The sequence below is a fragment of the Myxine glutinosa genome, chromosome 4 (assembly GCF_964187855.1).
Source record: "Myxine glutinosa chromosome 4, kmMyxGlut1.1, whole genome shotgun sequence".
NCBI classification, from domain to species: Eukaryota; Metazoa; Chordata; class Myxini; order Myxiniformes; family Myxinidae; genus Myxine; species Myxine glutinosa.
In genome coordinates this window covers 73,018,287-73,030,789 of record NC_136264.1, presented here as the reverse complement: position 1 = coordinate 73,030,789, position 12,503 = coordinate 73,018,287, and the positions used below count along the sequence as shown (strand labels likewise).

General features: G+C 41.4%; 1 protein-coding gene across 1 annotated transcript in view; it reads left to right on the top strand.

Annotated features, from left to right (window-relative positions):
* LOC137415250 (SLIT-ROBO Rho GTPase-activating protein 1) overlaps positions 1-11,375 on the top strand; it is a gene marked incomplete in the record, with an annotated part of 150,712 nt that extends 139,337 nt beyond the window's left edge. The window contains 5 exon segments of the mRNA XM_078775906.1: positions 351-572; positions 1,587-1,666; positions 2,084-2,198; positions 6,397-6,613; positions 8,687-11,375. Of these exon segments, the coding sequence (XP_078632032.1) occupies positions 351-572; positions 1,587-1,666; positions 2,084-2,198; positions 6,397-6,613; positions 8,687-8,959 (907 nt within the window).
* Positions 11,376-12,503: the final 1,128 nt, after the last annotated feature.

Here is a 12,503-nt window from a genome sequence, read left to right as displayed (position 1 = left end):
ATTTTGTCAATGCCATTTGTTTTTATTTTCTGATTTAAAATGATATTTTAAGTTCTGAATCAAAAACAAAGGTACAGTAATATTAACAGTGAAATAAAGAATTGTGGAGACCAAATACTTTTGTCAATTTCAACTTATTTTTTGAGAAAATTGTGAGTGCTTTGTAAAAAGTGCAAGGGTGCCAATATTTTTGGCCACGATTGTACAAACCCAGATATTGTTAGAATGGAGCATGATCATGATGGTGATCCAAAGCCTACCACAACTGTTTGATAGTTTATTGGTAAATTTTATTATCATGCCTTTAGTATTTGTCACCTTTTCATCTCACCTACTCTAATATCCCTTAGCCTTTCACATTTTCGGGATGAGAACATGATGGACCCAAGTAACCTGGCAATCTGCTTTGGGCCTACGCTGATGCCAGTGCCAGAAGATCTTGATCCTGTGGGCTGCCAACCTCATGTCAACGACATCATCACAGCAATCATCACCCACCATGAAGCCGTGTTTCCAGGGCCTAATTCGTTGCCAGGACCACTCTACGAGGCCTGCATGATTCCTGACTTCTGGTAAAAGAGGGCTCAGAGGTTCTCCAATAGTTCATGACTAATATTATTTTATAGTTTATTCCTTTATAGAGCATTGATAGCTTTCGTGTGCAGCTTGTGGCTGCTGGTTTGCAATCATTTTGTGGGGGTGCAGCTGTGTCGCTGATGCAGTGCCCTCTATTACTAGTACACTGGTACTCATTTTGCCGACCTCGGAAGGATGACAGGCTGACCAACCCCACCCGGTGTTAATTAAATGGCGGAAAGGGACCCAAGCTCATGACCATGAGCTCTTAAGCCAGTCACCTTAACCGTTAGGCCAACACCAGGCATAGGGCATGGATAGGAGAATAAATTCGAGAAGATGATGCTTGTTGAAGGTAAAGTTGCTTACTCACCACTTTTTAACTAGGATGCTATTTTTAATATAATTGTGAGAAGTCAAGCATAATTTACTTTCAATCACTTGAACCACCTTGAGAGGCCATTTTTGCCCGCAGAGCAGGGGTTGGCCTTTTTTGGGCACCGTGGTCCCCTTTTTGAAGCAATGTTTTATGACCGGATGCCCTTCCTGCCGCCAACCCTGTTAGTCGCCTCTTGCGACACACAAGGAATTACCAGTGAACTGGTACTCAATTTGCCGACCTCGGAAGGATGACAGGCTGAGTCAACCCCCCTGGTGTTAATTCAGCGATCCACGGGGATTTGAACCCAGGATCCTCGGATCCCAAGCTGGCACCCTAACCACCAAGTCAACACCAGGCTAACTTTCATTCACTTGAATTATGATAATTGTTTGGCACATAATACAGTACTGAATTATAATTTCAGACCACATCAGGATTAATTTCTTTATTTTCCTGATTTTGTAAGCTGTTCTGAAAGCTAATATAAGTTTTACCAAGACCGTGACACAAGACAAGTTAGAACTTTGTGACTACAGTCCCTCAAAACAAATATTAAATCCAATATAATTATCAAGTCGATTGCTTTGTACATTGCATGCGTGTATCTGTTTTCCTCATTGTGCAACAGTGATCATTCGGAGTTGGACACAACTGCAGCAGAGGAACTAGCACAAGACGGAACTACAGAGGCATCTGTCAGTGAAAAAGGTACGGTAGTTCTATTAAAACCAAAAACCCATCGATTGACTTTACTTCTTCAGAACCAAAATATCACCATATCATTATGTTTTTGTTACACAATAGACTGATCAGGCACATTGTTATAATATAATGTCTGAAGTGAACTGAGCTACAGAGAAATCAAGCGCTCCTTGGAAGAGAATCAACATTTCCGACAATCTGCACTTTAATGGATTTCTCTCATCTCCCCTTCCTGTTCAGGCTGGAGTTCCCCAAGGCAGTGTTCTGGGCCCTGTGCTTTTTCTGGTCTTCATCAATAAATCTCTCCGGCTCTCTGGAAAATCCTCTCTATCTCTTTGCTGACGACTCCACTGGAATTGAGGAATTGATTGTGGTTCTGGGTGATTAAAATGTGTTTGGTTGGACATTGAATGCTGTGTGCAGAAGTCAATCTTTCGGAGACAGTGGCTAAGATTGACGACTTGGAACACTCACCACAGATTTCAGATGATTTGTGGAAAAGTCGGCCAAGCAGAGTTGAACACGACTCGTGTGCCATGCAAGTCTATACGCACCTACAAGCATGCACAGTAATAAGAACCTTTAGAAACTACTTGATGCCATTGAAAGTAGTGTTGTGCATTGTCAAAAATTATTACAACTTGTGAGCTACTATCAAGGTTTCCAAGCAGTAACACCTAGAGTTGAAAGCAAGGACCATGAGACACCTTCAAATTTTCTATTTTTGAAACCAACATAACTACAAACCTCTAAAACGTTGTTTTTCTTTTCGAAATAAGCATTATTGTCTTGGTTGCCAAGGAGATATTTATATATTTATATACAGTTCTCCCAATCAAAAGTGTTCAAATCGTAATTGCAACAGCGTGTATATGTGTGTATATATATATATATATATATATATATATATATATATATATATATATATATATATATATATATATATATATATATATTATATATACGTACACAGTGCATTCAGAAAGTATTCAGACCCCTTCACTTTTTTCACATTTTGTTATGTTGCAGCCTTATGCTGAAATCGTTTCAATTCATTTTTTCCCTCATCAATCTACACTCAATACCCCATAATGACAAAGAGAAAACAGGATTTTAGAAAATTTTGCAAATTTATTAAAAAGAAAAAACTGAAATATCACATTTACATAAGTATTCAGACCCTTTGCTATGACACTTGAAATTTAGCTCAGGTGCCTCCCATTTCTCTAGATCATCTTTGAGATGTTTCTACACCTTGATTGGAGTGCACCTGTGGTACATTCAATTGATTGGACATGATTTGGAAAGGCACACACCTGTCTATATAAGGTCTCACAGCTGACAATGCATATCAGAGCAAAAACCAAGCCATGAGGTCGAAGGAACTACCTGCAGAGCTCAGAGACAGGATTGTGTGGAGGCACAGATATGGGGAAGCCTACAAAAAATTTCTGCTGCATTGAACATTCCCAAGAGAACAGTGGCCTCCATAATTCTTAAATGGAAGAAGTTTGGAACAACCAGGACCCTTCCTAGAGCTGGCCGCCCGGCCAAACTGAGCAATCGGGAGAGAAGGGCCTTGGTAAGAGAGGTGACCAAGAACCCGATGGTCACTCTGGTTGAGCTCCAGAGATCCTGTGTGGAGATGGGAGAAACTTCCAGAAGGACAACCATCACTGCAACACTCCACCGATCTGGGCTTTATGGCAGAGTGGCCAGACGGAAGCCTCTTCTCAGTGAAAGACACATGAAAGCCCGCTTGGAGTTTGCAAAAAAGCACCTAAAGGACTCTCAGACTGTGAGAAACAAGATTCTGTGGTCTGATGAAACCAAGATTGAACTGTTTGGCCTCAATTCTAAGCGTCATGTCTGGAGGAAACCAGGCACCGCTTATCACCTGCCCAATGCCATCCCAACGGTGAAGCATGGTGGTGGCAGCATCATGCTGTGGGGGTGTTTTTCAGCAGCAGGGACTGGGGGACTGGTCAGAGTTGAGGGAACAATGAATGGAGCAAAGTACAGAGATATCCTAAATGAAAACCTGAAACAGAGCGCTCAGGACCTCAGACTGGGCCAAAGGTTCACCTTCCAACAGGACAATGACCCTAAGCACACAGCCAAGGCAATGCAGGAGTGGCTTAGGGACAACTCTTGAAGGTCCTTGAGTGGCCCAGCCAGAGCCCTGACTTGAACCCAATCGAACATCTCTGGAGAGACCTGAAAATGGCTGTCCACGGACTGTCCCTATCCAACCTGACAGAGCTTGAGAGGATCTGCAGAGAAGAATGGTAGAAAATCCCCAAATCCAGGTGTGCAAAGCTTGGCGCATCATACCCAAGAATACTTGAGGCTGTAATCGTTGCCAAAGGTGCTTCAACTAAGTACTGGGTCTGAATACTTATGTCAATGTGATATTTCAGTTTTTTTTTTTAAATAAATTTGCAAAACTTTTCTAAAATCCTGTTTTCTCTTTGTCATTATGGGGGTATTGAGTGTAGATTGATGAGGGAAAAAATGAATTTAAACGATTTCAGCAAAAGGCTGCAACATAACAAAATGTGAAAAAAGTGAAGGGGTCTGAATACTTTCTGAATGCACTATATATATAGATACAGACTTGACATTTAATATGGAATATTTTTTTTGTGGGGGTGAACTTACTTTTCAAGATGTCTTAGAACCAAAAGTTCATTCGAATTATGTTGAAATTATTCTAGATTTTGTTAATGTGACCTTTAAAAGAAACAAAAGCCACATTTGACATTTCGAAACAAATAAATTGATCTTTGAAAGTGATGTAAACTGATATCGAACTCAATTCTTGGACAGTACTGTGTAAAACTTCTGTACGTTTTCCAGAAGTATCTCTTTATTTTGCACATTAGCCAAAAATGTTTTTAACAAAAACAAAAGTTAAATTACGACTGGGATTACAGACAGTAAAATTACCGTTCAGTACTTCGTGCAACCCCTTCGAGCATTCAGGAGAGCACGCACACGTTGAGGCATGCTGTTCACGAGATTTGCCAAGGTTTGGACAGGAATCGCTTGCCATGCATTGACAATAGCCTGCTGCAATTCACGCACAGAGGTCGGCTGCTGGTCCAACTGGTCGATTTGACGCGTTAATTCTGCCCACAAGTTCTCTATCGGATTCATATCCGGGGACATGGCAGGCCACTCCATATGCTCCACACCACAGTCAGCAAGAAAGTGTTGGATCATGCGAGCATGATGAGGCCATGCATTGTCATCTTGGAAGACAAAGTCTCCTCGAAAGGCTGCACGAGCAAATGGAAGCAATGTTTCTTCCAGAATGGCCCTGTACTTACACTGGTTCAGGTTTCCATTCAGAACAACCACGTCAGTTTTGCCCCCTGCATGAAAAGCAGCTCAAACGGTCACCCCACCACCTCCAGCTTGGACTCTTGACACTATACAATCTTTGTTGTAGGCTTCATGCACTTGTCTGCGCACTCGGACATGGCCATCTTGACGATAGACCAGAAATCTAGACTCGTCACTGAAGATCACGTGATTCCAGTGTCCTGGCTGCCATTGACGGTGCTCTCTGGCCCACTGCAATCGGCGCTGGCAGTGTTGTCTGGTCAGGCGTGGCTTTCTCAGGGGATGCCTGGCACGATAGCCTGCTTGAACCAGTCGTTGGTTGACTGGCCTTCTGGATACAGGCACATTTGTCAGTTGCTGCCACTCAGCCCTAAGCCGATTAGCTGACTTGGTACCGCCATTGCGGACTAACCGGTGCAGCTGGCGATCAGCCCTCCTTGTGGTTCTGCGGGGACGTCCTGGCATCGGTATTGGAGAAGGGACACCCCTCTGAGCATTTCGTTTCAGGATCTTTGACACCTGACGTTGAGTGATGCCATACTGCCGAGCAATAGCATGCTGTTTCATGCCAGAATTTCGTAAAGCCACCACTCCATGACAAACAGCATTGTCGAGTTGACGGACCATATACAGAGGAAGCGGCAATAACTTTTGGAGACGTGCAGCAGTTGTTTTCCACTAATACAGAACGCAACAACCCTTGTATACCCGATTGTGAAGCCAATCGTCAAATGTACCTGTCCGTACATTTTGCCACGCCACCTGTGATATAATCCTGTTGTTGACTTCTTGCTGCGACAGACAATCAGTGACATGGTTCTTTTAACAAATAAATCACCAAAGTGTAAAAGAAACTCACCAGATTGATAAACTGAGTTAAGAAAGTAAACCCAAGTCAAGAAAAAAAAAATATTCCATATTAAATGCCAAGTCTGTATATATAAATATCACATGTATATTACACTTGAAATGAACCATCTCAGCAATTATGAAGAAGGCCGATTCCAATATGCAACAATTCCACATCATGGTAAATCAAATTACAAGTTGAGCCCATAGGCTTTTCAGTATACTCAAACCACAGGTGATTTGGGTAAACACACACTCAGAAAGTGGTGTGGATAACTTTGACATAAACCACCTTCATGGTGCAAAATCAAAATGTGTATATTAGATGTAAAAAGGGTCTGGATACATTGGACAACTTTGTCACACTGTGCTTCAGGCTGCCAGGGTGTGCAATATTGAAGTAGACCGCTTGGGGGCACTATATTAAAGTTTGTCTGCTTGCAGACTTACTCACAAACAAACACACAAACCAATTACAACAACCTCTCCCATCCATTTTGGAACGGATTAGGCTAATAACCTAAGTTGTCTGATCACAGGCCAGATTCTGTTGCGGAATGCAAACGACCTACGTCTTTGTCTTCACTGGACGAGGTGAGCTGGCAAGGTGAAGCTGGAATGCACTTTGCAGAGCAATCACGACCCAATCGTGCTCCCAGCCTTGAAGCAGCAAAGCGTGGAACAAGTTCACATCGGGGTTTCACTTCACGCTGTTCACCTGAACTCAGGCCCTCCGGTCCTGATCCCAGTATTCGGGTGAGGGCCTTTGAACATACCTTTGGTTTAAAGTAATGACAGAAATGCATGATTCAAGCCTTATTGTAGATTATTTTTGTTGACAGATTATAACAAAACTTGGTGGATGAGTTGGGTATGTGACAAGAACAAGCCGATTAGATTTTGGTTATTAAGGAAGGTCTGGATATAGATCCGGCCTATCAGTGCGATATAAAATGTAAACTGTTCAGTCTGGTTAAGGTATGTGCTCTACCAAGTGCCGTTCTCGTTATTTATTTGTTTTGCCATCTTTGGGTTAGGTTTATGATTTTTTTTCTTCCCCAAGTTGTTTTTCATCAAATTCGCAAAATAAAACTAGAGCAAGTCGATGGTGCACAATCACAAATCCCCATGCTTCCCACCTAAAATAAAGTTAAAAGATGGCAAGAGGTTCCCCCAGGAATGACGCAATATTAAATTTTGAATAAAAAATTCATTTTGACCCATGTGACCCTAAGTCCCCACCCCGAAAGGCATGAACTGAACTAGGGGTCAAATGCAAATATTGTTACCTATTTCCTGCGTCCTGCAACGTTGATTGCATATCCAAAGTTTCATTTGAAAATGTGTCCGTAATTACATTTTTCGGTATTTGACCTTTTGACCCCACCCCAAGGGCGTGGCCAAAATGATACTGCTCTTTCACCTTCTTGCCATGTGGTGATCATAACTACAAATTTGGTGAATTTCTGCTCAACCGTTTAAGAAGAGATGTCGTGACAGACAGACAGACGGAGCCAATTACAATATCCCCCCTCCCCTTTTTTTCAAAAGGCATGAGGATACAAATATAATACCAAGCTCTTCGTAGATTACCATTTGGCAGAATATCAGGAAGGAATATAATCTGCCTAAAGGCGATGCAATGTGAGCACGGCACCTCATACTGTTCCCACCTAAATCCCGAGCTTATGAAGTGAGTTAAATCCAGGTTCAAATCCCATATACTGTCTGTTTGTTCATACTCGACTAATGTTCTTGTAGTTTATATGAAAAACATCTCAGAAAAAAGTGATGTCTCCTCATGCCTTTGTTTGTCTCTGTATATACAAAGTCCACAACGATCCCGAGATTAAGGGACCGGTACTGCTCTTTTTAAGTCATCTCATCTCGATTCTCGACGAGATTAACTTGTAAAATGGGTCCGCCGCTTTTTGTTATTTTTGTCATGCCTCCCTTATCACCTGGATGATTTTTCTGATACTCGCACATGAATACAAGACAGTAGACAGCACAATCACTCGGACTTTGATTTTTCGATTTTCGGATCATGGGGACTCCCAGGGGCGGTTACCTCCTGAAACTTCGAATCCCTACTCGTCCCTTATTTACCAACCAATTGCTCTGAAACCCGATAAGCTCTTCTACTCGATGTTTTGCAGCATCGCTCATTCTTAGATTTTTCGATTTTGGATTGGGGGGGGGGGGGGAGGGGGTAGGGGTTGGAGGGGCTGCCAGGGGATTAGAGGAGCTTCCAGGAGGGTCCCCCAAAATCAGCAGATGTTTGAACTAAAACCTTGAGGTGACCATCAGCCCACTTGGAGCCATTTTTTATAATTGACCTGGGTTGACCTATGTTGTTTTCTCAGCCAAGTACTTAGCAGTTAGCTCATAACGTTTTGGGAAGTTTTTCATCATTACTACAGTCTATTTACATATATGACAGTATGTTTACTTGTCTTCAAAGAATATGCATATTGCATAGAATACACATATTGGGGTTATTTTCCATGTCACATGCCCTTTCAGAGATTGTATTGAAAATCACATTTGTATCATTTCCAGTTTTCTGTCTTATCATGTTTTGTTTCATATCTCATTTATGTTCATAAGTTCGTTGCCAATCCTCATGTGTCCATATGTCTCATGATAATTCCTTTATTTCATAATTGCAATTAAAGACAAAAATGCACATTTGCCACAGAGGATATATGATTAACTTGCATACAAGGGCCACAGTGAGTTCATTTTTATTTTGTAAATATGGTTTGACTGGGCTTTGATTGTTTGTGTTGTGTTGATGAAGGTGGCATTGACTGTGTGTACTTCCAGGCACAGTTACACCCAAGACCCATGTCCCTCGGGCAGATCACACCCGACCTCGTATTGGACACCCTCCATGAGCCAGCATTCTGGCGAGGCATTGAAGGCCAAACTGCTGTTGGAAGACAGTTGCAGGGAACGGATTGCGCAGGAACTGAGGTTCCAACCCAAACCACATTCCAGCTTCCACCACAAGCACTAACCGACTCATCCGGCCCTAAAAAAGCACACGTGGGGCATCAGGGAGGACCCTCACCTGTCACGGATTTTGTCTCCCAGTAACACGACATGCTCCCAGCTATTTGAGCACAAACTTTAAAAATAAAGTGCATCAGCAGTGGGTACCATACACATGCAACCCCTGTTTAAAAAATAAGCACAACTGCCTAAAATCATCACACTTGTCCATTGCGAGGTTTAGATAAATGGTGCCAAGCATGTGGTTTGAGTAACAGTGGTGTCGCGTTGGTTAATATGTATGCCACCTACCATATTCCCCATTGCCAACAATTTTGATTTCTCAATTGGCACAATCACACCACCACTACCAAAAAAGGAGTTACCTTTATAGAATGGCAGGGCTTGCAGATAAAAATTGCAATCATTAAGTTATTATATTACACAATATATTACAAAAAAAAAACTAGATGGTATTCAGAGAATACCTATCCTGCGCAGTCAACTTGGTACGAGCCAACTCTTTTGTTTTTGAAGGTTTTTTTTTTCTTTGATCCAATATGACTGCCAGACCATGTGAGTGATGACATCATACATTTATATTCTCTAATATTTCATCATAAATACAATAAATTTCCAACTGATCAGACTAAGCATTGTCCCTGTCAAATTATGACGTCATAATTAAGGCACCAATGATGTCATCATTAACAACACTTATTCTCCATGTGGAGTAGTTGACAACGCACCACGTTTCAATTTTTTTCCACGAAGCAGTTTTGGAGATATAGAGGTGCGACGTTTTTCGATTTTACCAAGATGATGCCTGTACCACGTGACTGATGACATCATAATTATCATTATCGAATTCTTCCGGAGGAGGTGCTCCTATGGTCAAAATGTCGTGTCCATCAGACTAACAGTTGCAGGGAATTTATTTTGTCATACTGATCGGATGAAGTTTTGTACTTGTCAAAATATGACGTCATGATGCAGGCACTGGTGACATCATCATTAACATATCTTATTCCACATGGAGATTACTTGACAATGAGCTTTGTTTCAACTTTTTCCATTGAGCGGTTTCGGAGATATAGAGGTGTAACGTTTTTCCAAGGTGGCGTCCATACCACGTGACCTATGACGTCATAATTATGAATAAATAATTCCACAGGTGGAGGCGCTCATATGGTAAAATTTTGTGTCAATCAGACCAACGGTTGCCGAGAAAATGAATTTTTTTAATGCAGACAAACACGCACGTACGCACGCCACACGTACACAACTGAATGCCTAACCCTGATTTTGGCTTTGCGAGCGCAGGGTAATTAAGGACCTTGATAATACTATAATTTGTACAATGAGTCATGTGATAATACCTTGACGTGTTGTTTTGTCAGATATAAACATTTCTCATTACTTGCTTCAAATACATTTACATTCTAAAACCAAACTACATCAAAGTTTTGTTCCAACCAACATCACTTCCTTCCAAGGACATAGGTACATCTTGATTTGTTGATTGAGCCATTTAATTGTCTGACATTTTGTTATCAGAAAGACAAAGCAAATTAATCTATGTTCCAACTTTTACCTTTTAGCATCAAAATTTGATGATGGTGAAGTGAAGATTTGATTAAACTACCTGACACTACTACTTTTGTCAAGTTTTCAAACCGAAGCTTTACCAATGAATGTGAAATGGAGAATCTTTGGGTGGCTTGATCCGACGACAACTTGGGATTGTACACAGTTACATATTTATTATTTTATCTCCCGCTTTCAGTTCCTTTTATCCTTAACATCGAAAATAATGTCTCCATAAACACCTATTTTATGCTTTTTTAATGACAAGATCACACAAAACTGCAGGGATTTTCAAAGAGCAGTTTGCAACAAAGTGGAAATTGATTTTTCAAAAGCGTTTGTCTTCATGCAGCTGACATTCAACTTGTATTTTACAAAGGTTTACTGAACCACTGTATGTGCACGTAATATGGTTCTGCTTCATTTGGGAAGTTTATTATGCAACTTTAGTTAGTGCAATGAATGGCCAAACGGGCAATTTTTTGGTATGTTTGATAATTATTGCCTTTGTCTTCAATAGATCAAGGTTTGGTTTTAAAGAACAATAGATAGAACAATACAACAATAGAACTTCAATAGATCAAAAGAACAATACATCAAGGTTTTGATCAATTCCTTTGAACCTCCTAATAGTTGTTATTACACTTTTGAAATGCTTGCGGTGTGTTCCATATACTGTCTGAGCTGTGGAACCTTTGGCCAGTTGTAGATGTTGGATGGATTTGCTTGTTCTTTATTGCAAATAGTAGATTGATGTATTGCAACCTTGACGTTTGAAAGGTGTACGTGACAAGGTAATTCTGTTAACGTGCTGAAAAAAAAAGAAAGATTTATCGGGAGAATGTAAAGCACAATATGAAGGATGTAATGTCAAATCAATAATCTTAATGTGGACAATGAAAAATAAAATTGCAGCAGTTGCATTTTTAGCCAATACCTCTCCAGTGACATCACTTTTTTTTTCTTTTCTTTTTTATACAAGATGGAGGCTCGTGTAAGACCTAACATTGATCAATAAAAATGAGAAACTGACACATAAAACATATGATAAAGGGAGTGGGAGACAAGATGGAGAGCAGGGACATCGGGAGATCTGTGGGAGGGAGAGGGCTTGGGGGGAGGAGGCATGGGAAGGGGGCGGGGGGGGGTGGAGGTGGGAAGGTAAGCAGATTTACCACAAGATTATCCACCTAGCAATTATACTGTACACCCTATTTCTTTCTTCTCTCCCAGGAAGGTATATCTGCTTCTATTTTTATGAAAAGGCAACTCATGTGGCCATTTCAGCAAAGCTCCTGAAACACTGCCAGAGGAAAGGAAATGATATTTTAATGTCACATGGGGTCCATTAACACAGACCGACTGAGCTGGAGGTACAACAACCGGAAACGGCCGAAAGGATTTTTTTACCATGTTCTTACTATAACTGATCAGACTAAATACCTGGTCTTGGCTTAGCGGTTAGGGTGCCGGCTTGGGATCCTAGGATCCTGGGTTCATAATCCCGGTCGATCGCTGAATTAATGCCAAGGGGGTTGACTCAGCCTGTCATCCTTCCGAGGTCGACAAATTGAGTACCAGTTCACTGGTAATTCCCTGTGTGTCACAAGAGGCGACTAACAGGGTTGGCGGCAGGAAGGACATCCGACCATAAAACATTGCTTCAAAAAGGGGACCACGGTACCCAAAAAAGGCCAACCCCTGCTCTATGGGGAAAAATGGCCTCTTAAGGTGGTTCTTACTATAGCTGCATTTGTTATCATTTGCAGACCCCAAGGATTGCAAAAATAAAAGCCGAACCTGGCGGTGATACGCGTGGGAAGCAAAAGGTGGGAAAACGTTCATTACGATTAAAATGTGTATTTCCCGATGATTTTGACATGGGATGACGAGACAACAGTAGTCCGCCAAATCTGGTGCGAGGACAGACAAATACGGGAAGTAGGACTTGAGAAATGCAAACCTATGTACAAGATAAATAAATAAAGCCTAACCCAATTATGGTGCCAAAATACCGAGCTCGCACAACAAAGGGGAACAGAACAGGTAGGGATTTGAGAAA